General features: G+C 31.4%; 2 protein-coding genes across 3 annotated transcripts in view; one reads left to right on the forward strand and one right to left on the reverse strand.

The window, feature by feature from the left end:
- Window positions 1-27807, forward strand: part of LOC135124412 (uncharacterized) — a 199123-nt gene that overhangs the window by 18631 nt on the left and 152685 nt on the right. The window lies entirely within an intron of this gene.
- The window catches only part of LOC135124411 (homeotic protein distal-less-like), a 127017-nt gene continuing 101967 nt past the window's right edge, over window positions 2758-27807 (reverse strand). The window contains exons 3-5 of one of the 2 annotated variants that reach the window (XM_064049459.1): window positions 19395-19569; window positions 14658-14895; window positions 2758-3529 (exon numbers count right to left, since the gene is read on the reverse strand). In XM_064049459.1, coding sequence (XP_063905529.1) covers window positions 3511-3529; window positions 14658-14895; window positions 19395-19569 — 432 coding nt within the window. In that variant the 3' untranslated portion in view covers window positions 2758-3510. Of the gene's footprint in view, window positions 3530-14172; window positions 14301-14657; window positions 14896-19394; window positions 19570-27807 lie in introns of those variants that run through there. The other variant, XM_064049458.1, reaches the window with a different exon arrangement.

Here is a 27807-nt window from a genome sequence, read left to right on the forward strand (position 1 = left end):
CTCCAAAAAAACTGTAAATCGAAAAATTGACGAAATAATAAACTGAAAATTAAAAACGAAAAATTAATACAGATTTTTGGTTTTTCGTTTTCTCAATGTTTAATTTCTCAATTTTTAACAAAAAAAACAAAATTTTCAAACTTAAATTTTGGATTATTTTCCCTTGTAAAATCGACAAATTGAAAAAATATATAGAAAAATTGTAAAAACGAAAAATTTACAAGTCGAAAAATTGAAGAAATAAAAAACTGAAAAATTTCAAAATCAAAAACCGCGAAACCGAAAAATCTAAAAACTGAAAAAGATTGGATTATGTAATTTAATAAAAACGACAAAGGCAGACGAGGGACAGATGGAAACGGGAGACCTACTTTTCCGTAGTTTAGGGGTCATGAAGCGTCGACAGATACGAAAGTAGCAATTCGCCAGATTGACTTTCATACAAACTTCCTTATATATACCTACTTCGTTGGGAAGTAACATAAATAATCACATTTATAACGAAAAATATAAAAAAATATACTGAATGAAAGCAAGCCATTCAGTATGGCTGAAATTTCAGGAACACAATATAATTTGTCTAAATATATTTTTTATTCACTTCTTCCTCCAAAAATTGACAATTCAATTTATTTAAAAAAAAATACAAATATGTAAATTAAAGGATGTATTGTAGAGCTAAAATTCTTTGAGAAGCACCTGACATCTGACATCATTCCTGTTGTTCTATTGTAATCTCCAACAAATGTAAGTATGACTTCAAGATTTTCTTGTGGATTTGAATTTCTACCAAGTTAAAGGAAATTTAATTTGTTAGCTATGTAAACTAATCCTAAATTCCTAACTGTCAAGAATATAACACAGAAATTGCCCACAACTGAAAAATCAGTACACAAAATCGATCGTGGTAAAAATAAAAGTAGAATTAAATAAAATATTACTGTATTCCTGCAAAAAATGTTTTGTTAAAAAAATCCACACTAAAAATAAACCACATGAATTTTTTTCCCACATTGAAAATTTTTGAAACCACCGAATTCTTACCAATTAATTGATCAAAAAACCAAATATTAGATTTTGTTCAAAATTTTTTACTTTTTCTACTTATTTTATAAAAAAAATAGTGTATCAGGTACAAGTTATTCAGTGAAATGAACAACATATTTTTTTCAAATTCATTTTGTGTTTCAGTTTCTCGACCAAGAAACTGCAAATTTTCTATTGTTCTGTGTTATATGTAGTATCTGACACTGAAATCTCTGTTTATTGTAAATATTTTGAAAGAGTAATCTCCAAAATCTGGTCATGGTAAATAAGTTATTTTTATGGTACATATTTCATAGTTTTCATAATAATTTTCAAGGAAACGTGAAATTCTTCAGATTGTTGGGCATGTTAAACATGTAGATTTAACTAATATCGTTTTTTACACTCTTAACCAAATTATTTGTCTCTAGGCAAAGTTAAAACAATTTAATTAAAGAACGTATAACGATTTTAACATTACATCACATTTTGTTGTATACATGTATAAAAATTTGTATAATTAATTTATAGGCAGTTGAGGAAAAAAAACATTTTGTAATTATAATCAGAAATTTTAAAAAGATATTTAAGAGTAATTTAAAATGTTTAAAATTTGCCGGTCATATGTCATTTTTGCAATAACGAAGTGTTACACAAGAATTTTTTTTAATTAATTTGATTACCATCATTTTGTACATACTTGACCACTTAGGTCTAAAACAAACACAAATCTTTAACACTTCATTGTTTTCAAATTTAATATTTTATACCTCGCAATGATAATTTTGAAAATTTATATATAACATAAAATTTATAACAAAAGTAATCGACTTTATTAAAGAAAAGAAGTGGCTTGAATGTGACCCGAAAAATAAATTTTAGACCAAAAATACTTTCGATGTGTCTAAAAAATTATATTTAACATAAAAAAGTGGAGTCTATATAAATGTGCAATAAATCTTTGTAAAACAAAATTTGAAACACTCATTATAGACACTATGAATATCCATTTTGTGACTTAATCCATCATTACATGATTCGAAATAATTTACATACATTCAGAGAATTTGGAGTTAATTATGCGACATTGCTACTTAAACACTAATAATAGTACATTTCTGAAATAACTTTAATCTACGTCAGATTGTGTAGACGATGAACATTAAAGGTTAGTTTAGAATTCTGAGCACACACGTTTAACGTGTTTACGGCACATTACTGTTTCTGGCACACAGCATAATACAAATATTGTCAAAAATCACTTACCTGATATGTGTAGACGTAGCTTTTAACGGTTCGTTACATAATTCCTACCTTTATAAAAACAAAAAATAAAAGACAGACGTCTCTCGGACTGGCGGTGACTTTGTAACGTGATGGAAATTTCTGAATATTCATTTCTTTTTTTTATAGTGATCTCAACTTTAATCCAAAGTTTCATTGAGGTGATTAAAAAACTGGAATAAAAGACGTAAACAACAAGCACAAGCTACACATTTAGGCCTCCCGTATGTAACGAACAAGGTCAGTTGTCTCACTTGACTTTCTATCAATCCATCATTCAGTCACAGAGCTGATGAAAAATGATTGAAATATTAATTTTTGCGTCGTAAATAACGTTTTTTGTGAGCATCCAGTGTACCGTTGTCCACTTCCGGATTCGTTAGGCATGTAGGTTAGAACAGAAAGAACGCTTAAAAGTTCGTTATTTATATATATTTTACACATTTAGAAATATTTTTTCATTTAATAATTATAATAATTTCGTCCTAAAATTATAGACAGTTTTCAATAAACACTACTTTACATAATAAGGTACATCTTCTGTCTCACACTCACCACAATCATCAACAACTAATATAGTTTACAATATACTATACAAGGAATCACTAAAACTTTTATAGACCGACAGTGACAAGTCGCGCAATTAGTAAGTTGTCAAGTTCTTGCGAGTTCCTCCCACAATCGCTCGCCCACGTTTCCCTCATTTTACTTACATATTCAACAAAACGCACCAACAATCAAACAAAAACGCATGGTATAAAAACGAGCGTTTCTCAAGTCGTGAAAGGTTTGAAACAATATTGTAAAATTATAAGAAGGAAACCTCAAAATGCCAATCACTTTTATACCATGGATAACCTAGTCAACACTTTCTGTTAGTACGTATCACTATTTTACAGTTTTCCGCTCGAAATGAAAACGCCAAACGACTAAACCAACAAACGCCATCGATAGGAAAATAAATTAATACAACTGAGGACGAATTGTTGATCGAATCGCCTTGCCCTGTCATCGACGATATTGCACCGAACTCATTTTTTATTAACAGGATGGAATATTCTTTAGCTGAGATCGTAACTAGACACAATCCAAACATAACTCAACAACGATTTTCCGAACGTTCGCACTCACTGGTCGCAGTTTGTCCTTTGTTATTAAAATTTCATAGACCTAATTAGTAACTAATCACTTTCTTCATTATTAAACAGCTGGCCACACCCTGAAACAAAGAGAAAAGTGTTAAAAATCACACGGTATACTATGTACGAGGTTGTAGTGTTTTTGAGTGCAGACATCTCAGTTTTTGAAAATTTTGAGTTTGGTGCGCGTGGTAATGGACTGGGCTGTGTATGGGTCAATATCTTTTTTGGAAATTAGGTTGTTTCGACATTAATTTCAAGGTCGTTGTTAATTATAGAGTGAAATTAACAAAAGCAATTGTTTACAAAATGGTTATTAAAATGGTCTATTGTTTCGGACTATTATTTTTATTCGATAAGACATTAGGTAATTACTCACTCTTCTAATTTTATGGTTTTTCCAGACAAGAATACGAATGGGTGGTCTGAATTATTTTTAATAATAAGTTTTTCACTTAAGTAGTACTTTTGCCATTTGAAATCAGGCTTCCAAAGTCTTATTTATCTTCCCATTGTTAAGAATTTTGTTGCATTAATATAATACAAAGAATGTTTTTCCTTTAATTAATATGTAAATATAGTTTAAATTAATTAAGGTAATTAGGTTTTTTTAAACGTTAACTGATGAATAACTTTTCATATCTATTTTAGATCGCTAATAAAAAAAATAGATTCAGAAAAATATTATTTTGTCAAAAATCGAGAAGTTTTGATTCGAAATAAAGGTAATTTGATTAACAACGTGCCAAAATACGTTTAACAGTTCTTGCAAAAAGCTTTTCGATTAATTCCATGCTTTTTAGGTGCCCTGTACACAGAAACAAAAAATATCCAAAATAAATTCTAAGGATGATCAAAATTATAAAATTTTGTATACAAATTGTTAGTTTATAGTAATAGTTTGCTTGGCTTTGTAACTTCTCTGATGTCTAGAATATGAAATGGTCTTTTTTTGCTCATCCGTACATTTTTTAGTCTAAATTCCAGAAAATCGGATAAGCGACATATAAAAACTCAGATTTATAGCATTAAAATGCAATAATTGCGAAACAAACTTAATAATAAAAACAAGATACAACACTACATCCTTTGCCCGGAATTAAAAAAGTCGTTTCCTGTGCCTTTCTAAATCTCCAGTCGGACTTAAATCATAATTTACGTAAGTATGTCTCAGTATGTGGCAAATTTTACCATTGAATACGTTAAAAAGTGGAATAATAAAATTAATACACACAAAAAATAAGTTTTTAATTAATAATTACGTAATTAATTACAAAGTGAACACACCATGTATTTTGGAATATTATAACGATTTAAATAATAAAATTGCAACGAAAGAATAATAAACACACATCATTAGATCAAGAAAACTAGAAACTAAATATAGAAGAAGTTGACAATTCGACTGAATCTATAATTCTAGCTAGAAGCAGACAGTGAAAATGTATTTTCTATAAAAGTGAATATGAAAATAAAACCATCAGACATAAAATTTGAGAAAAACAAAAAATATATTTTGTTTCAATAATTTTTTTGTTTCTATTTTAAATGACGTTGCCAGCTGAAATATCTTTTTTTAAATATATACTGGACCAAAAAAAAATATATATATAGGGTGAGTTATTAAACACACGTTCCTCGATCTCATTAATTATTTAAAATATAAAAAAAGGCGCAACAGAACTTAGTTCTTTTTAAACACCCTATATAATGGAAGGGTTGAATTTTTCATGGATATTATCGATAAAGTCCAATCTTCATATACAGAGTGTTTATAAAAAAAAATAATTATTGCAATTTTCAGATAGCGATTTTTCAGTTTTTTCAGATAAAATACGTGTATGTTATTAGTGTATCTTACACAAATAGAGTAATATATAATTATAAAATACAGGGTGTTCGGTTTGAAAAAATTGATACATATATATCGATATCTTAAAACTGAATAGTAAAAATTTCGATTTTTTTATAAACACTCTGTATATTAAAATTTGATTTAATTTGTACCACAACAAAGCACGTACCTTTATTTATCCCTCCACAAAATATTGTAATACAGATTTTAAAAACCACTCTTTAGCGAATTTTTGTGAATGCTTCTATTGCCAACAAATTTCAAAAAAATTGGATTAATATGGAAACATCGCTTCGGATTTAAAAAAAAACTGTGATTTTAGTATCTAGAAAAACGCTACTCAGAATATGTAGAAGTATGTAGGGTGTTTCGTTTAAGAAAAACTAACTTGTATCTTACGCCTTAAAAACTGAACACTCAGTATAGTCTCTTGTTCTGAAAAGACAACACGTATATTAAGAAAAAATGCAAAATATAAGCCCCGCCCACCCACCCTATCTCAATTGTGATGATTTTCTTTATTCGTCATGGGCCAAGAAAACGGAAATTAACTGCAAAATCCTTATTTTTCTACGAGAAATTAAAAGCATATTTTTGAGTACCGTGTCACTCAAAAACTACTATATATATTAATAAAAACTTAAAACCAAATATTAAGCCCCACCCACACCTGTCCTGATCTAAATAGTCATGAAGTTTTCGTTCGTTGCCAGACCTAGGGGCGGAGCCTAATTGAAAAATCCATATTCTTTTACAAAAAGTTACCATTTTAAACGTATTTCAAGTTTCTAAGAATAAAAAAAACCATCATTGAGAAGGGGTGGGTGGGCGGAGTTTATATTTTGTTTTTTTTTCTTAATATACTTAATATTCCTTGAACAACACGACACACAAAAACATGTTTTTAATTTCTTCTAAAAAATAAGCATTTTGCAGTTAAGCTGAGCCCTCTTGGTTCACGGCGAATAAAAAAAATCATTACAATTGAGACAGGGCGGGTGGGCGGGCTTACATTTTGTCCTTTTGTTTTAATATGTCTAAACTTCTTTTCAGAACATGAAATTTAAAACATGTTTAAAATGGAAAATTTGTATAAGGAAATATCGATTTTGCAATTGGGTCCCGCTCCATAAGTGCAAAATTCATATTTCCTTGAAAAAATGTACCATTTTAACCATATTCTAAGTTTTTTCTTGTGAAAAGATGGCTATGTATAGTAAGAAAAGAAAACAAAATATAAGCCCCGCCCACCCACCCTATCTCAATTGTGATGATTTTTTTTGTTCGTCGTGACTCAAGAAGACGGAATTTAACTGCCAAATCCTTATTTCTCTACGAGAAATTAACAACATGTTCTTGAGTATCGTGTTACTCAAAGAATACTATACATATTAAGAAAAAATTGAAATTAAAGATTAAGCCCCACCCATACCTGTCCTGATCTAAATAGTCATGAAGTTTTCGTTCATTGGGAGACCTAGGGGCGGAGCCTAATTGCAAAATCCATATTCTCTTACAAAAATTTACCATTTTAAACATGTTTCAAGTTACTAAGAATAAAAAAATCATCATAATTGAGAAGGGATGGGTGGGCGGGGTTTATATATTATCTTTTTTTCTTAATATACATTGAATTCTTTGAACAACATGATACTCAAAGACATGTTTTTAATTTCTTGTAAAGAAATAAGTATTTTGCAATTATACTCTGCCCTCTTGGTTCACGGCGAATAAAAAAAAATCATCACAATTGAGATAGGGCGGGTGGGCGGGTTTACATTTTTCCGTTTTGTTTGACTATGAGCAGACTTCTTTTTACAACATGAAACTTAAAACATGTTTAAAATAGAAAATTTGTATGAGGAAATATCGATCCATATTTTCTTGGATAAATACTCCATTTTAACCATTTTCCAAGTTTCTTGTTGGGAACAGATGGCTATGCATATTAAGAAAAAAAAGACAAAATATAAGCTTCGCCCACCCACCCTATCTCAATTGTGATGATTTTTTTTTATTAGTCGTGAGCCAAGAAGGCGGAACTTAACTGCAAAATCCTTGTTTTGTACGAGTAAGTATGAAATATTTACATTTTTTACTAGTTTTTCATTAATTATCCAGAACCTAATATTAATAAATTTTGTTCTTATTTATATTTTAATACAACCAATAATATACAAATATCCTCTGTATGAAATCAGTTATACATATAAGCACATACTAAGTAATATTTTTTCTCAAAATTTATTTTAAAGTCTACACGAATTGAAGCAATTAAGTACTGTTAAAGTTTTTACTAAGAAATTTGTTTGCAGGTTGAATCACAAAAGTTATGCGATTTTTTGAGAAGGATACAATAAAATTAAGAATTTTTGAAAATAGAGAGTAATTTGTTTTTGAAACATAGCACTAAATAAAGTTATATAGAACAGCCTATATATTTTTATATATTTTTATTAACCTCTTCCTAGAGTTTACAATCATAGTTTCTTTTTAAAATTCTGATGAGACATTGACAGAAAATATTTTATGGAGATATAAACAGATATCCGCTTATTGTAATAACCATTTAAGTATAATTATATTATACAAAGTGTTTATAAAAAAATAATTCTTATAACTTTCAAATATTCAATTTTCAGTTATTTTCAAATGGAGCACTATTTTATTATAGCATCATACTCTATTTTTTGTTCTCTTTCTTTCGAAATGTCGACGTGTCTCTTAAAAAAGTAAAAAAACCCAATAACTGTAAGTATTTAACAAAAAAGAAAGAAAACAAAAAAAATACGATTCAGTAATAAAATGTAAAGTGTCCTATTTGAAAAATATTGAAAAATCGACATCTGAAAAACCTTAGAAATCGATGTTGAAAAATTGTAATAATTTATTTTTTTATGAACACACTGTATATTAAGACTCAATTTTATTTCTAACAACAAAGTTCATACCTTTATTTAGCTGTCCTTAAAATGTTATAAAACAGACTTTAGAAATAACTCTATTGCGATTTTTTTCTTTGAAAACCCTTCCATTGCTAAAAAATTTCAAAAAATTTGAATATAACGCGACAACGTCGCATCGAAATTTCAAATATAAAGAATGACTATAAAGGCTAAAAAGGAGGTCAAATAGACTGTGTACAAATATGTATGTAGGTGTTCCATTATTCTCATCTACTTTTGCCTATAGTTTTTGTAAAAATTTTGACTCTAGCTTTTCAACAAGAAAATAGCAATCAAAGAACAAAGTGTCCCAAAATTAAAATAAAACTCACTACATCACAGAATTTATTTTAGTACATCAGAATATAAATTTGAAGCTCTTTTATGATCTATAGAAAAATGGTAGTTGATGTAAATTCAGGCAATTATGTGAATACATTTTAGAACTAAATTTAGACTCCTTATTAATATCATTCGAACTAAATGTACAGATACATTTTACCAGTTTCGTATTTTAACATTAGCATGAATAAATCATACAGTGAAAATAAAATTCAAGTTAACTACAATTTTTTCTTAACAAAAAAACTATTCAAATCAGAGCTTGTACCAAGTCTGACAATAAAAACTGGTTATTCAGAAATACGTTATTCAGTGTGCTGAGATCAACCCAGTGAGAAAAAAACAAAATGAGAGCACTTTTGACTACGAAACAAAAAAATGGTTTGAGGCAAAAATTTTGACCGTCTGCTTATTACACAACCGAGCATAAAAACGGAAAAAACAAAGTCACTTTTTCTCCACATTGCCAGCGTAAATGTTAGATACCTACTTACTTCAATCAAAATCCAGCACTTTCAACCTGTTTACTTGTCAAATTAAAAAAGAACAAAATATATGCATGTTAATTTAAAACCCAACAAAATATATTTACGATATGCTAACCATTAATTAACTTGCCGTTAATTTTAATTAAGTTGTTATAAAAAACACGACCGGGTTAAGTAAAGTATTCACCAGAAAATAACTTCAATGAGTAATAAAACCCATTGTTGTCGCATTCGCCATTGTTATTGTTATTACATGAGAATTCCAGAACGCCGTGTTTACTTGAAATTTCTCGCAAACATTTTGCTTTCGTAGCCACAGCGTAAAAGTTATTCGAAAGAAATAACTCATGGACACTCATTACTTTAAAAAATGAGCTCTTTTATTTACGTTTCATCATTTGAAGGAAAGAATTCTTTCTCCTTTCACTCCGCCCATCGCCTGCACTCGCTCATTACCGGTAATTAATTTTCGAAAAATCGATCCAAGTTTAAAAAACGAATTAACGGCAACTACAAAAACCGATTCCAATTAACGCACAGCAGGTCTAAGTCGAATTTACATTAATTGCTCCAATTAGGATTTTTCCAGTAATAAACAAATTCTCGTTCGTTGAACTCTCATTGGCACCTCGGTAATTTCTCCGGGTCTCTAACCAGGAAAACGAGCCTCGCAACAAGTCCACCCCTTGGAGAATTTCATTACATCAACGTTAATATTGAAACATTTAAACTAGCAATTAACGTCATAACAGACGTCACGATCTTTGAGCGATTTATTTTTCTTTCTTATTTTATAGTTTGCATACCGACCACCGGCCACAATTTCCCCGTTTAATTAAAAACGCATTCATCAACTTGGCGGCGAGAAGATCATACAGAGTGACTCGAAAAAACGCGCGGACGACGGCCAATTAGTCGCTGATCTACTAGACACTGATCGGGATTATTAACACGTCTTTAATTTGTTTGTGCCGTTAGGGCGACGCTCATTACGATAAACTGTTTGGGTTTTTAGCTGAGTTACACCACATTTGCATAATTTTATGTTCGGCTACTGAAAAAAAGTCCCGTGGAACCACTACCACACGATTAATATGTATGAACAAATCTGGGTTTTATTAGGCATTTATTAGAAAATTTAAATGGAAAATTATGCCCTCGGGTTAAATTGTGTATCAAAATTCGTGAATGCATGCCTGTAGGTCGAGCGAATTTACAGTTTTTGTTAAAAATTCTGAATCCATTATTACAAATTTCTGTTTACTGTTGCAGCACGAGTTCTAGGCTCTACTTTCGTTTATTTATTATTGTTAACGTGTCGGAGAAATTACGTTTAAGTTTAAATGCAAAATAATATAACAGTACTACCCACGACTATCTGACCTAAATGTCATATTTCCGATTTTTATTTTTTTATTAAACAAAATATATCGTTATACTTGGTTGCTTGTTGCCTTCACTTTTCTCAACGTTAATTTATTCAAAATATGTTATATTATGTATAATGCCGTGTTCGTACTTTCATTTTTCATTAACAGCCATGAATCTACAAAAGAACGAAATTTTAATTTTGCGCTGTTGCTAGAATTGCAGATTTATTTATTTAAAAAATAAACAGGAAAACGCGTTTTGTAAAAATTAACAAAATTGCTAGTTTGCTGTAAATTGCTTTTGTTTTAATAATATGTTGTTTAAGTTTGAACTAAATTGTTGCTTGTAAATTAGGACTTTGTGGTATTAAATATGCAACGAACTATCGGTAATTTTACACGAGAAATAATTTTGAATTGTATACCTGTTTAATTTTTAATTTGTGATTTTTTTCTGCAATAAAAACATCTGAATAAGCTTGCGCTATGGCAACACTTGTTATCTATTGCTCACAGAGACTATCTGGCTAATTTAATCATATACAGGGTGAGTCATTCCAAGGCAAAGACAAAAGTTCAGTTCTTTGAGTAGCATCCTATAAAATTGTTTCTTACTACACAGAGTGACTTGTTTTTGAGGCGCATCATTAGATCACAAAACACATTTTGTAGTAATTTCAATAAAATCGAACCTTAATATACAGAGTGTTTTAAAAAATATCTAGTAATATTTCAGTTTTTTTGTGACAGGACACTCTATATTTTACTACATCATCTTACTCTGTTTTTTGTTTTTTTTTAGTATGTTGGTATCTCTATAAAACAAAAAATTGCAAAAACTTTCAACGTCAGATAGAGCAAATACACAGAAACATGTTGTAATGAAATACAGAGTGTTCTATCGGAACGTTACACAGGTGATCCAAAAATGACGGAAAAGCCACGATGATAAGAAGACTCTAATCAATTCTAAATATTTTTTTAATCCTTGAACCAAAATTTGTAAATATTAAAGTTCAAAGTTGAAAATTTGTTAATTATGTTTTAATGTGAATTTTATTGAGAGTTTCGAATTCCGATAAAAATGGCATATGTCAACAGTAAAAAATTATGTTTCTGATTCAAACAAATTAATTTTAAATTATTAAAAACTAATGATTTAACTGTCTGTTAGACATGTATAAAAAAAAACAAAATTAGGAAGTTATTTCTTCAATTTTGACATTTAATATTTTCAAAAGCACATCATACAACGGACCATCGAGTTTTTCCGTCATTTCTAGATCACCCAATAATATTTTAGATTTTATTTGTAAATGTTCTATATAACAAGGCTCAACTTTATGGTACAATAAAAAGCACAACTTTTTGTGAAAATTCGCAAAACACGGCAACGTCGCATTCAAATGCCAAAAATAAAATAAGATCATTAGAACACTTTTTATAATAAAAATAATTTAATCCATGCTAATAATAATTAAATACAAAATATTTAACGAGATACTCGCACCCTTAGTGACTCATCCTGTATATTTTGAACAACATATCACGATTTATCCATACTTTTCCTCATTTTATAGCAGCAGGTGATTTTTTAAATTTCTGCTCTAGTCGATCATGGCGCTTACGTTAGCTGTCAATTCGAGGAAAAATTTTAAAAATCACACGATATTACAAAACCCTTAAAAATAGTTCAGTGTGAATCTGTCAACAGTGGCTAATTTTTCACCTTGTGAAGTGAGCGTCAAATTGACGTAAGGAATTTTTTAATGATTGTCCTCGAATTTAGACTTATGATCTTAATAACATATCGCTGATTTTTTTTAATCTCTTTTTGTTCAGAATTCGCATTTTTACAAAAAAAATATTTAACGAGTTGTTAATAAATAATAAATATTAGTGTTTTTTTTTAATTATTATAATACCGAGTTAGTCTTAATGTTTGATGACAACATATTTACAATTTTATGATGGCATTCCTGATTGTGAAATTGAAATTGAAATTGAAATATAATTGGAACTACAAATTTTTATTATGTTTATAAAAAAAAAATCTGGAACGAAATTTTACAGTTTCTCTTAGAATCTACGCAAAGAATTTGGTTGAAATGAACATTAATTTCACAACTGATTGCAAAACAACTAAATTTTATTTATTTATTATGTCCCCAAAGTTGACGTCAACTAAATAAAAACTTAAATAAATCTGAATTAAATTAAAAAAATTATTTTCAAATGCAAGGTTATTTGTGTTCTGACTATATATTTCTTAGAATTGTTAACACAGGATGTTTCAAGTCATTGATGCATGAAGCCATTTACATTCTTGATTAAATCAAAAATGACTTATCTAATTTTCCTGAAATTCTAGGAACATAAATTAATGATATCATAACAAAATTTTATTATGAAAATCTCATGCTTCTAAAGCTTGAATTAAATTTAAAAAAATGGCTAACCAAAACTAGGAATTTTGTTTTGTTTTTTTTTGCACCCCCCAGTCAATGCAATTTCAGGAAGAAATTATAAAACCCGTCAACTGTAAATTATTTTGACTCGAGATCCGGCATATCTTGAGCAAATTACATATAATTCTGGTTCTGAAATAATGAACGATAATCAGAGTGACTTCTGATAGGTTCAATGAAGTACCAAGTAGGAATAATAATCAACAGATCACGGATAAGCTCGATGATACACACCATCCACGAAAAGAGTCGTTTTATGATTTTGACTTTTCCCAACCTCTGGTGTGTGAAGCAACAGCGTCTTAACTAATAGCTGTAAACAGATAAACCATTCCTATTTACGAAAATGTGGCGGTCAAACTCAATAAACAGCCGCCAATAAAGTTTGGTGGTGTCATAAATTTGCAAAGTCGTAAAAATCACTGTTTTCGTGGATGGCCTATACGTTATTGAGAAACCAGTGAACCACTCAAAAAAATCTATATAGTATAGTTAATCAATAAAAACTGTCTATAATCACATCTGACAACGGTAAAAAATTAATTTGTGGATCGTAGTCAAGCAAATTAAAATCACAAAGTTAATTCTTCAGATTTAAACTTTAATATAATATATTTTAGAAAGTTTGGCTTTCGAATTGTTTAATCATTTTTTTTGAGTTCTTCAGTGGTTTCTCAACAATGTACCATCGAGCTTATCTATGATTTTTTGATCTACAAGGTCAATCTAAAATCATCCTTTAAATAAATTGTTATGGTATAATTTTGACATTAATATTAATATTTCTGGAGAATACACTCGGTGCTTTGTAACATTCATTCATAAATGAAATAAAGATTTAAATCTAAGCCTGCCAACAAATTAACTTAAGAGAAAATAAGCTCTTCACTCTTTAAACTAAAAACAAAAGTGAGGGTGGTGTTAAATAAGAGTATTATGGATACAAGGAAAAAGACGATTGCTGCTGATTCAGTAATTTTCATTATGCATAAATTTTATTAATCTTAACCCAGAATAAATCTAAAAAGACCTGCAAATTGTCAAATTACACGTCTTTTTCCCTTCAGAGAAGTTACCATGCCAAGATACACAATTTAATTCACTTTTGGAAAACCCAAAGGGCCAGTTTTCATTGTCGAAAACTTAAAAACCCTCGAAAAATAACAGATTTAGACCCGTTAATCTGTAACTTAAAAACATAATTCTTGAAACAAGACAAGTTGTGCCTGACAATAATTCCATACCCTATATAACATCATGAAGTAGGCATCAAAGGTCTCATAATTCCTTTGACTAGGTGCTTGGATGATTTAATACTTGATCCGCTGAAGCAAACTTTCATGAAAGTTATTCCAAGGGTCGTCCGGTTGTAAGTGAAAAGAACTGCACATAAATATGTTAAGAAAACTTGTGTATGTCAGACAATGTGAAACAAAATTAAAAACAGAGACATTATTTGCTTCACGTAAAACTAAACCAAAAAAGTTCCAAGCTGTATCAAGTGTCGAGAGGACAATCAAGTTTAAGTACCTCTGTTACAGCAGTCAGCGAATAATATCTACACGACGTCGTTAAAAATAATGTACAGGGTGTTTCAATCAAGATCGTTATTTTCTAAATAATGTAATTATGTAAAAAGATCTTAAATTGAGACACCTTGCGCACACGCTTCATTTTAGAAAAAAATCAGTTCCCGATCGAACGTATTTTTTTCCTAAAGTATACACAGGTCACACTTACGTAAGGAGGCCGGGGTTGTCCGTGGGGTACCACGAATATTGTGGGAGGTAGTTGTGTGGCGGGTGTGGGTGCGGCGCTGGATGAGGTGGCGGGTGTATTGGTTGCTGGGGTTTGACGTCCCAGCCGGGACTAGCTGCCGGTTGACCCGACATGTCTGAACCTGGGGTTGAACTGGGGGCCGGCGACGAATGCTGCATGTAGCCGGCGGTCGCTGGTGAACCACTAGACGATCCGCCCCCTGAAATATAGCGAAACAATGTGTGTCAGTTAAGTTGTACTTTATCAAGTGGGCGACGACTTGTATGATATCTACAGTCCGGAACAGATGTCGCCGCATGTATCTAACGTAATATGGGCACCGGCTGCCATGTTGTATTACTAGAGCGTGTTATAAAATTCAAATGACGTCGAGGGTGTGGACTCGGTTGACGTGCTTCAAATTTAATTCGTGGAAATGGCCTTATGTAAAGAGGAGGCGAATAATAGCAAGTGGGTAAAGTGTGTATGTTAATATATTTTCTTTTTGACGAATCAGTAAGGGATGGTGCGATTGCATGTTTTGGCAATATCTTCAAACGTTATAATGCCGTAACCAAAATAAACATCACAAAATTTTGGTATTGCATGAAAAAAATGCTTACAATTCTAGTAATTTCATTTCTTTTAAAATTTATAAAACGTGAAATCTTAAGAAGATATGTTATTATCATTTTCTACATTTGGAACCTCAGAAAACTTAAAAAACTGTCCCAAAATATTAACAGAAACAAATTTACTTTGTATAAAGTCTAATTTCACACACTAAACCCGCTAGTAAATTTTCTAAACTAATATTCACAATTCAAAAAGATTAAATCAAACATATCAAAAGATATTCTAGAACTTCAAATTTCTAGAACTTGTAAAAATTGTGACACAAATACAAAGTCTGTTGCGTTCGTTCTTGTCCAAATAACTATAATTAATCGTCACATCACCGATTTACCCCACAACTAAACAATCCAGTAATAAATTGCTATTATTTTCTATAGGATTAAAACTCAAAAGTTATCTCGTCTTAAAGTTTTCTGTCCTCTGGTTTCTCAATTTTTCTACTAAAAACTTTTTTGTTATTAATTTTATGCTGAAAAGTTAGTCATAAAATTTATAGCGAAAGCTTCCAGGCCTTGAGCTGCGAACATCAAGGCCGGGAATTTACGTTGACGATTATTATTTTGAAAATTTGCTTTAAAACTTTACGCCACCTTTGCAATAGTTTACAATTCTGTCAAGACGAATAATTAAGTTTAGAAGTACCCAAAAGATACATATTTTCGATAAGTAACACATTTTTTAAGATCAATTCGGGCAAGTAACTGGATTGCTATGTTCTCAAATTTGATATATGGAAAAAGAACCTCTAATTTTTTTCTAATCCGAAACCTAAAATTGCTGCTTGAAAGGTTAATAAATTCAAAACTCCTAGTTTTTCTTTGAGTTGTTTGATTTTTGTAATAGGGTCCATCGGGAGAACGGTCACTTTTGCGTTTTCTTAACGTTTACCTCTGTCTATAGTCTCTATGTATATCTGTCTGTCTGTCTGAGTTTTGTTAGACGAACAAGTTCCGAAACTACCAGGCTAATTGTTGTAAAATTTAGGAATATCGTGTAGATGGTAAAACGCTAAACAAAATCTGTCTTATCATCTTCACCAATGCTACATAAATTTCATGAAATAACATACTTCTGCACATATTTTATTTACTTTTTTGTGACTTTTTCGAAGCTTTTGTGTAGCCTTTATTAATGTCCTTTTTTGTTTTTTTTTCACTTTTGGTATTTGCTTTTTTGTTGATTTTTTGTCCTTCCTTTTTTGGCCCTCTTTTTTGGCCGCACCATATCGTTTTTTTTTGCTCTCCGTTCTTGCATTTTTGCCGCCACTTTTGTAGATTTTTTTCTAGTTTGTTTATTTTATTTTTTATAAGTTTTCTTGTTGCTTTTGCGCCCGTTTTTTATTTTTTTTTGTCTTGCTTTTCGCATTTTTTTGTTCAAATGTTTTTATCCTCTCTTTTTTTAACCTTTTGTGTTAGCTTTTTCTTACTTTTATTATAGCGTTTTTTTTTCTTTATTTTTGTGACTGTTTTGTCGCCTTTTTTGACTCCCTTTCATTTTTTGTCGTGTTTGTTGACCCCTTTTTAATTCACTTTTTTGCAGTGTTTTTTTCCTTTTTTGCTGTATATTTTATAGACTTTTTGTTCTTTTTTCTGTCACCTTTTGTGTCGATTTTGTTTAAGACTTTTTATTGTAATTTTCTTCTTGTTGTTTTATCTTTTTTTTCTTCCTGAGCGTAAGTTAGGAAAGTCTTATAATCGAGTCCGTCGGCCATACTGGCCATTTTCATATTTTCTCGACGTTTCATAACCCCTACAGTACGAAAAAATAGGTCTCCCGTTTCCGCCTGCCGTCTATGTCGATTTTTATTACACTGATAAATCTCAGAAACTACAAGATCGATTGCTGCCAAATTTTATATATTTATACAAGTTACGAATTTCGTATAGATGGCAAAACGCTAACCAGAATTTGTTTGATCATCCCCACCAACAATTAGACGATCTACCTTCATTATTTTAAGTAGTTAAGGTTATCTAGATGTAATGAAACAACATACCTACTCCTGTACTCGTGGTTTACGAATCCGTCTTAATTTTTATCACTTTACAAAATTTTTGTTTGCATGAAATGGTTTAGTTGAATCTGAATGTCTGATGCGCCGTGTGGGTTCGAATCCCATCCTTACCTAGTGTTTTTTTCCACTGTGAATTGTATTATCTATATTTTTTACCCATAAAATAAATAAAATTAATATATAAGTAAACTTTATCTTAAACTATTTTCTGGTCTTTGTTAAAAAGTTATAAAAAAAACTCTCTTGAAACACACCCACGGCATACTTCTTTAACAATCCATTGTTTTAACTTTTAGGAGGCGTAATATAAAAAATAAATTCGAAAAAATTAAATTTTATGTTTTATCTAATAAACTGGATTTATGTGGTTGTACGTCAAGAAAGAAGGACGTTTTGTCTTAGTAACTTAGTAACAAAATTGTAATAGCAGACTTTTTGTAACTCAGATACAATATCATTTAAGCTGAGCTGTGGGGGTAATTCTCTACAAATAACAAAAACTGTTACAATTATTCATAAACTTACGAAATCTTTTTACTTCAAAACACGCCAGATTATCACAAACCAATCCAATTTAATTTATTCTTCTGTCGGTATCCTTATAATACCCGCATCAAATCGCATACCTAGAATTACTTAAATAACAGAAAATATCATCAGATCCAGCAAAAAAGAACATATTTCTGGAGAAAACCCAAAATTCGAATGCATGTTTTACAAAAAAACAAATTACATGTTTTTGCAAAAAACGTGCAATCTGTTCCAGCCTGTTCGTGATTTTTAAGTGGTTACATGTTGATTGCATTGGTTTAACTTTCCAAAAGTCAACAAAAAACCCTCGTTTAGAATTTCGTCTTATGTAACTCTCCCCTACAGATAAACCTTATAAAACCACAAAAACCATGTTCGTGTATGAAGTTTTATTGCAGTAATGTGTAATTACTGATTGCAGATTGCAAGATGAATTTATTACTCTGGCTAGTCATTACATCTGTTGCTTTTTAATTAGCTTAATACCGGCAGTGAAAGTGTCCCCTTAAACCCTCAAATTTTAAATTCGAAGTGGTGCAAAACAACGCTCCACAATTTCTTACAGTTGAATTTTCTCTCCCTTGGGGGCATAGAGGAGCACACTTAACCCACAATCGATAACAACCTAATTTCTTTTGTCCATATTTTATGACCATTGATAAGACGAAATGCGTGACATTTCTCGCATGCTGATCTGATCGCGTAAAAACATTCGCTATATTTTTATCTCGAACATCATATTCCAACACTGTACGGCACGCAAGTTCTGAGACGTTGCTGATAGATCATGCCGGAAACGAAACAAACGTAAAAAATATAAACCTACATCCGTTCTATTTTTATTCATAATTTTGCAGCACTATCGCGAACTTTCATTTCGAGAAATCTCGCCACCAGGTCCATCATTTCCACCATAATTCTCCTTTTCCTTTTGACTTGTCCCACTGGTTCTACCTGTCGCAATTCAAATTAATGATAATCTGGTAATGTCTTTGTTACAACCGCGCCGAATTTTTAATTTTTCAGCGAATTACGCCCATCCACCTGTCATGAAGAAATCAAGCCTTGATTATCTCATAATCCAATTTGATTGGTCGCAACCAATTTCAGTCTGCCCTCAAGTGCACAATTTAAGAGATTTCACGTTGCTACCACAGAGTCATAGAGAGAAACGAAAAAATAGAATTAAAATTACATAACGGTCTCTACTATTATTTAAATCGTATTATTACTAACAGGAAACGGTCGATAGTATCAACGCGAGATAAGATTTCGTTGTATGAATATTCTTTATGAAATTTATAAAGAACGGCGATCCAATAAAATTCGCTATCGGGCTAGATCGGCAAGCATTAAACAACAATCTGAACACTAATTACAGGAACTTTCTTCGCATGAAAAGGGGCGATTTGACGGCACCTGTCAGCAAAAATAGACCACCGAATTCGGACAATTTATAAATTCGTTAATTTTTTTTTGTGGAGAAAAGTACGATCCACGATTTAGATTAGTTTCAGCACAAAAACTTTGTTTCTCACCTGGCATCATATTTTGGCTTTGTGGTCCTGGACTCGTCGGCGGTAAATTCGAATTAGGTCCTAAAAGTCCCGAATGTCCCCCGGGAGTCCCGTTGTTGTTGTTGCCCCCCGACACCTGCGCCGCCTTCATCATTTTCTTGTACTTGCTTCTCCTGTTTTGAAACCATATTTTGACCTGGAAGAAAAACGAGACTGTTTTACTTTGTTCTGTCTATTTTGTTCTAAAATCTGAATTTTCTACACCCCTAAGACAGTTTCTTGAGAAGGTCACATGCATTTTCGGTACTAGAAAGAAAGGTAACTTGATTTTCTAGGAAGAGCTTTGATGTGTCAAATACACCAAGCCCTCCTACTACTTTTTTTTCTAGTTCTCTTCCTATATCATTTAGTTCGTTTTGGGTTTTCGTAAAGTTACATTCAAAAGTGTGAAAGTGTTTTAAAAATTGTTTATCATCTAGTCAAATAGTCCTTAAAGGACAAGTTAAGGGAATGGCAAAACAAAGAGATTTTTCAAATAGACAACAGCGAATTATTCTGTAACGCCTGTGGGAAAGTTGTAAGTATAAATTATTAATATTGCACAATTTCAATGGGAAAACTAGTTGTAAAATTAATTCCATAAATTCGCATAATGATAATTACATCAATAAGTAAAATGTGTTGTAAATTTCATGCCAAAAGAAGTGCCATGTTCTTCAACATGAAAATACTGACAAGCACAATCTTTAATTTCCTCATTTCATAGTGAAAATCATATGAGAATTTTTACTGTGAATTATGCATTTTTGTACTGAAAATATACCGTTGAAGAAACTTAACAACAAAATATTACTCTTAATTTTTGGACCGAAACTTCTAAAATAATATTCCTGAGGAATTAACTTTAAGAAAGAATTACTTGTCCCAAGTTTACGATGACATAAGTATTGTGTGATGATGCATAGAGACTCAAGATTGAGAACATCCTAATGGGTGGTATCTTTGCCTTTCTTTTTTACTCAAAACTTTTCTTTGAACAACACGACTAAATACATTTTCTTGTAGATTTCGGGCTGCAGAAGTCATATCCGCTTTCATCTGTTCGATAACTCTAATGGTCTTTCCAGAATCGTCCTTTGAAACATTCAAAAATATGCAAAATACCCCAAGTTTCGACCAATTTTCAACAAAATTTTCGAAATTTTACAAAATACATTTTCTTGTAGATTTCGGGCCGCAGAAGTCATATCCGCTTTCATTTCTTCGATAACTCCAATGGTCTTTCCAGAATCGTCCTTTAAAACATTCAAAAATAAGCAAAATACCCCAATTTCCGACCAATTTTCAACAAAATTTTCGAAATTTCACTAAATACATTTTCTTGGAGATTTCGGGCCGCAGAAGTCATATCCGCTTTCATTTCTTCGATAACTGCAATGGTTCTTCCTGAATGGTCCTTTGAAATATATAAAAATATGCAAAATCCGCCCAATTTTCTACCAATTTTCAACAAAATTTTCGAAATTTCACTAAATACATTTTCTTGTAGATTTCGGGCCGCATAAGTCATATCCTCTTTCATTTTTTCGATAACTCCAATGGTCTTTCCAGAATCGTCCTTTGGAACATTCAAAAACATGCAAAGTACCTACCTACCCCAATTTTCGACCAATTTTCAACAAAATTTTCGAAATTTCACTAAATACATTTTCTTGAGATTTCGGGCCGCAGAAGTCATATCCGCTTTCATTTCTTCGATAACTCCATTGGTTTTTCCAGAATCGTCCTTTGAAACATTAAAAAATATGCAAAATACCCCAATTTTCGACCAATTTTCAACAAAATTTTCGAAATTTTACTAAATACATTTTTTGTAGATTTCGGGCCGCAGAAGTCATATCCGCCCAATTTTCGACCAATTTTTAACAAAATTTTCGAAATTTCACTAAATACATTTTCTTGTAGATTTCGGGCCGCAGAAGTCATATCCCCTCTCATTTCTTCGATAACTCCAATGGTTCTTCCAGAGTCGTCCTTTGAAACATTCAAAAATATGCAAAATACCCCAATTTTGGACCAATTTTCAACAAAATTTTCGAAATTCTATTAAATGCATTTGAGAACACGTTCCACATGCTTATTTCTCATAGAAAAATCAAAATTTTGCAATTAAACTCTGCCTCCTTGTTCACAACGCATAAAGAAGAATCGTCACAATTGAGACAGGGAGGGTGGGCGGGGTTTATGATTTTATGTTTCTTTTCTTCTTAATATACAAACTCTTCACAGCAAAAGACTAAATACATGTTTAAAATGGTAAATTTTATCTCCCACACTTCTCTACAAATTTATTGTTTTAAACAAGTTTTCAGTTTCTTGTCGTGAATAGAAAACCACGTGCATATATTAAGAAAAATACGGCAAAATACAAAACCCGCCCACCCACCCTTCTCTCTATTGTGATGAATTTTTTAATTTGTCGTGAGCCGAGAGGCGGAATTTAATAGCAAAATTCTTATTTCTCTAGAAGAAACTACAATGTGAAACATGTTTTTTATGTTGAGGGAAAAGTATACATATGTCAAGAAAAAAAAATCAAAAATAAGATTAGAGACCATAGGGCTAATATTAGGTCAGTCTGTGGATATAATAGTGGATTTGTAAAAATATTTGGAAGATACCCCAGAGGAAGTAGGTGAAATGTCATTTAAAAAACTGCAAGATACTTTACAAAAAAATACCGACTACATATACCTTAAACTTGGTAGCAAAGTATTACAAGGCGAAAATATAGAAAAAGATTTAAAAATTAAACTCACTGAAATTTCTAATTTTAAATATTCTCCGTTAACATCGTGTGATTTTGACAAATCCTCTAGGTGTAAAAATGTCCTAACAGACTTGAGAACATTTTTCACATGGTAATTTCTCGTAGAAAAATAAGGAATTTGCAGTTAAGGTCCGCCTCCTTGCTCACAACGAATAAAGAAAAATCGTCACAACTGAAACAGGGTGGGTGGGCGGGGCTTATTATTTGACTTCTCTTTCCTTCTTAATATACTTACCTACTCTTCACAACAAAAGACTGAAAACATGCTTAAAATGGTAAATTTTATCTCCAACACTTCTCCACAAATTTACCATTTTAAACAAGTTTTCAGTTTATTGTCGTGAATAGAAAACTACGTATATATTAAGAAAAAGAAACGGCAAAATAGAAACCCCGCCCACCCACCCTCATCTCAATTGTGAAAATTTTCTTATATGTCGTGAGTCAAGGGGCGGAGCTTAATTGCAAAATGTTTATTTCTCTACAAAGATTCTACCATGTGAAACACAGTGTTGAAAGAAAAATATACAAACGTTAAGAAAAAAAAAATTAAAAATAAGTAGGTATTACAAGACGAAAATGTAAAAAATAAAACTCATTAAAATTTCTAATTTTAAATATTCTCCTTTAACATCGTGTGATACTGACAGATCCTTCTCTAGGTATAAAAATGTCCTATCAGACAAAAGGAAAAATTTTCAAAAAAATCTGATTATGCAAAATAATAAAATAATATAAACCTCAAAAAAAACAGACGTTGCCTATTTTGACATTTTTCGTTTATTTTGGGGATTATTTTGGCTTCTTTTAGCCTAAAATCAGCTGTTTAATTATCATTGGGCCTAATTAACGTTTTATTTCGGTTTCTTAGTTTACTGAAAATCGACGAGTTGTGCATCATCCAATGCATTCCAGTTCACCAGGTGATGACGTTCACATGACTCGCAACAATTCGCCGCTTGCACGATTTTCAGAAGTCATCCATCATGGATGCAAATAGAGAACATGCGATTAGGTCAGCGTGTCAGATCATAAATGCGAGGTATTTTATGAAATGTCAATTTTAAGTGCGTGAAGTTCGAAAAAAAAAGCCCCCGTATGTTTTATTTGTGTTGCATAATTTTTTGCATCTTGTGGTGTATCTAACTATTTACATACATATTATAATTACGTTCTTTGGTGGCCGAAGTGGCCGGGTGTCCCCTAGGTGTACGGTTAATGAAGAATCGTTTAGTCAGGCTTGCTACAATGGCACACAATTCGAATAAAGCCGATCCTATCTCTATTTACACGGTGTTCCAGATGGTTATCGCTCCTGTAAGCCGCCTCTTCTGAATCATTCAAATAAATGTCAAGCGCAACATATTGGTTTCGTTTGAAGAAAATCGTTTTACGATAATTATTGTTGGCAAGATTTTTTCCCTGATTTATTATTTATAACGGCACTGGAAAAGTAGACTAATAAAATTTAATGGGAAATAAATAATAAACGCTGCAGTAATTCCAATTTATTACGATAATGAGCTTTTGAACTTTACAAGTATGAAACAAGTGGTATTAATTCATATCGAGATAGAAATCCGGATATTGTGGAATACGGGTCAAAAAATCGCAGAGCCTCGAGAAGTTCGGCTACGGTTCTGTCTAATTTGGACTACTGGTGGTTGTTTCGAAAACGCTGATGTCAGTCACGAAATTAGATGATGAGGTAATAACAATTATTATGAAAATCCCGGTAGCTCCGACTTGCTAAAATTGGTTTTAATAATGGGTTTTATTAATATTGGAATTATTATGTTACTTTCTGCTTCATAAAGTTTTGGACAAGGTCTTGAACTATAACTATCGAGGAGCACGGCCTGGGGCGGTGTATTGTTTTACGACCTTTCTATTGTGTGAAGACGAGACCAGAGAAGAGAAATTTTTCAGTGCTGAAACGTGGAACAAAATGTGCTTTCGAACATTGAAGAATTAATCAAATGCGAAAATATACATACCTTCAAGAAAAACAAAAATAACTTACTGTAATCATTTTATCACTAGCTCTTTAAGTTTGCAGGGAATGTAATACATAAAACAAAAATAACACTAATTATAGTGATATTAAAACCAATCATAACTGTACTACGCTATGCAGAGGTAGTGGAAATATCCAATAATTTTCTCGCAATAATAATTAAGAGTCAATAGAGAATTCTGAACATGAAAAACAACAACAGGATGTCTAGGGTAAAAAGTGAAAACAGATTCATAAACCACACCTTAAGGACTATCTTATTTTATAAAGTTGAAATAACAAATAAACAGATAGACGGACGGAAAGGGGAGATCTAAGTAAATTTAGAAGCTTCTATTGTGCACCACGCTCTATATAAGTTCCCACTGCAGCTTTCTTGTTAGATAGAAATCTCTTTAACGATTCAATGACATTACTATAAATTTATGTGACTTTCATAAATTAGCACTCAACGTTGTTTCTAATTGTTGAATATATACTACAAAAACGTGTAATTTCATAGCAGTTGTATTACGGAGTTCGCCTATACTGTGTCCAACTTGGCCGTCCTCCCCTACCCGACACCTCTGACCGTGGCGACCGATTAGTCGCAATTAATTAACTGAAAATCCGATGGGAAACAAACACCCAAGAGCCTAAAGTAAAATTTCTCAAACCACGCGCATAATAAATCTCGTCTCTTCAGAACCGTTTTGACAAATAACGGTGAAATTCCGAAACGTCGGCCCACAAAAATCCCGCTAAATCGCCCATTTTTTCCCGCGTCGTGAGTACGCGATGCCCTCGGGCCAGCAAAGGCTGAAGCAAAGGAAATGTTACAAGGTCTTCAAGATTATCGCGGAGATTGTGGCGTTTTGTAATCACTGTCTCTCTCTCGTTCACTGTTTTTTAATTATTATTTTATAACGAGTAAAAATAAAACGTTCGAGTTGAAGACTTCATGTGAGTGACAGTTCGCTGCTGCGGGCTCGTCGGAGCCCATGAATAAGTTAAAGGCGCTTTCACATCGCCCTTGTTTGTTATTATACGGTGTCAGAGTGGCTTTTTTGCCCAGTAGCAGGAATTTCGTGTCCCATCGGTTCAATTGTCTAACGTTTTCCCTGCTCGCATGGGATTTCGTTCAGGGAATTAATTAATTTAATTACATATCTTCGGTAGATAAGGATGGGTTATGGCGGCCTGGCGAGCCGGATAAAAGCGGCTTTTTTATGTTTTTGAGGATAATTGGAGTAAGTGAGACAATGAGAACGACCACGGAATTGAGATGTCCGGAGATACAGTTTTTGACTTGGTCGAGATTATAAACAGGCTGCGTCCTGGATTATAGAAATTAGTAGTTTGTTATACTTCTACATGTAATCAATCCGCCTGCTTCTGTTTTTCTCTTTTCCACTGGTATAATAGGTAGTTTGCTGACGTACATTCACATTGTAAAACCCAGTCTGGGTGAATTGACTATCCACCATATTTTATTTTTAAATTAATTAATTTAAATGTTATTCATTGTTTTTTTTAATTCTTTAGCTACTGTTACGGATATAAATAAAATTATTTGTATATTAAATAGAAAACGACAGATATAAATAAGTTTTAAGATATTCTCAGACAAAGTCTGACCTCCAGCTATATTATTTTATTAGATAGAGAGGGGCATCGCCAGTCATTATTATACTAGACCCTATTTAGTCTTAAATATATATTTTTTTACTAATTTCTTCTTGTTTTTGTCTTGTCAGAGCTCTACTACACAAATAAAATTTAACTATTATATACAGGGTGTATTAATATTTTTTTTATTTATACATGGTTCAGAGTATTTTGTGTTTTATTATTTAAAGAACTGAACTTAGTTTTTTTAATATATAAAAGAATCCATCCAATTTTTTAGTTATCGAATCCATCGGAACGACGGTTTGAAAGTAGCGGACTGCATTTTTTTTTTCTTTAGATAGTTTTAATAAAATCACTCTCTAATTTTTTATGCATCAAATTAAGAACGTGACACCCCATTTTCTGGCGACAAACCCATTCAAATAACTAATTTCTACGTGATATTCTTTCGATGTATAAACATAAACACTTCGACTTGTTATTACTGCTGAGAGGCCGTTTTTATTTATTGAGTGTAAGCTAAACAAGCATAGTAGGGATTATTTAAGGAACTTATAAGGATTATCATAAAAAATAAAATTGGCAAAATAAATTTTTTTAATTTTTCTAAACAGTTGAAATTGATGTACTGTAATTTAGAGAAGATGGAAGTTCTGTAGAAAAAATATTCAACGAATTTTTTTAAAGGATCTTAAAAAATCTTGGGGGTTTTAATCTTCTTTTATACTCCTATTAACGTACAGGAGGCATCACAAAAGAATAAAATTTGTGAATCAAGGCTTATAAATTGTCCAAGAAGCTGAACTTCAAATTAATACCAATATCATACTGTATTTTTCAAAATTAATATTTTTATCACCGAAATCTTGATACCGTAACCTTAAAAAATTATTACTGAATAAATCTTTTGAAAATTTCGTCCTGATATTCAAAGTCGAGGGAACTCCCATATAAATAATGCAAAGTTTTTTTCTATGCTGGTTACAATATTGCCATACTTTTATATTTAGAATTATTAATCTGATTCTGGTTTTTCTATATGTAATAGTTGTGCTGTAAATATAAATTAGATTATTGATTCCCGAAATAGGTAATTACGTTTTTTACGCGGAGTAGAATTTTAATTAATTTTTTATTCAATTATCGTTTCATACATTCTTTATATCCACTTTAGTTATTTTTTCATATAGCTACACTTTTTTGTTATACCACTCTCTAAAAGGATAGTTGTGATATTAATTATTAACTCCGGATTTCACTTTGTTTGCATCTAGATCTATCACTTTCGTTAAAATAAAAAAATTTTTGCAATTTTTTTATTATATCTGTTACACATACAGCAGCCTTAAAGTGAACTGATTATGCACTTGGTGTAAACACCGTGTGTACTAATTTTTTTAATTCGCAATCAAATATAATTATAGTTCTATTATCATACAATACATTATGTTGAGACTAATTGAATTGAAATTCCTGTTGTTAGTATTCAGTAATGCTTCACTTAACGACCACCTGTACTCATGTTTTTTCGACCTATCAGTCTTCGTCTTGAACAATATCAATAAAATCCTCCTGAACCTTCAACAAGAAGAAGCCGCTTTAATTAGTTAATTAGTGTCCCTAATTAATTGGTCTCAATGATTATGGACGCCGAAAAATGTGGAGAATGTATTCTAGTATCCTGCCAGTAGCACACTCCAAATAACTTTATCAAAAATCAGAAGGACTGAAAATTAAAGGATCCGGGAACTGAAATATTTACTGACTCTGCGAGTCTTAAAGGGTCAAACAAAGGAGATCAGTTTGTGGTGTATCTTGAAGATGGAAAAATGATTTAGTGAAAAAAATCCACTTCTCAACTTGTTAGTAAAAGTATAAGCACGACTTTACACCAGCTTGATTAATTTTATGGCAACAGCAAATCACCGCGCTGCATGAGCAATTAATTTTAATAAAGACAAAATATTTATAATAAT

Source organism: Zophobas morio, unplaced genomic scaffold (genome assembly GCF_036711695.1).
Source record: "Zophobas morio isolate AGI-343-1 ecotype UQ-CSIRO unplaced genomic scaffold, CSIRO_AGI_Zmor_V1 ptg000007l, whole genome shotgun sequence".
Taxonomy (NCBI): domain Eukaryota; kingdom Metazoa; phylum Arthropoda; class Insecta; order Coleoptera; family Tenebrionidae; genus Zophobas; species Zophobas morio.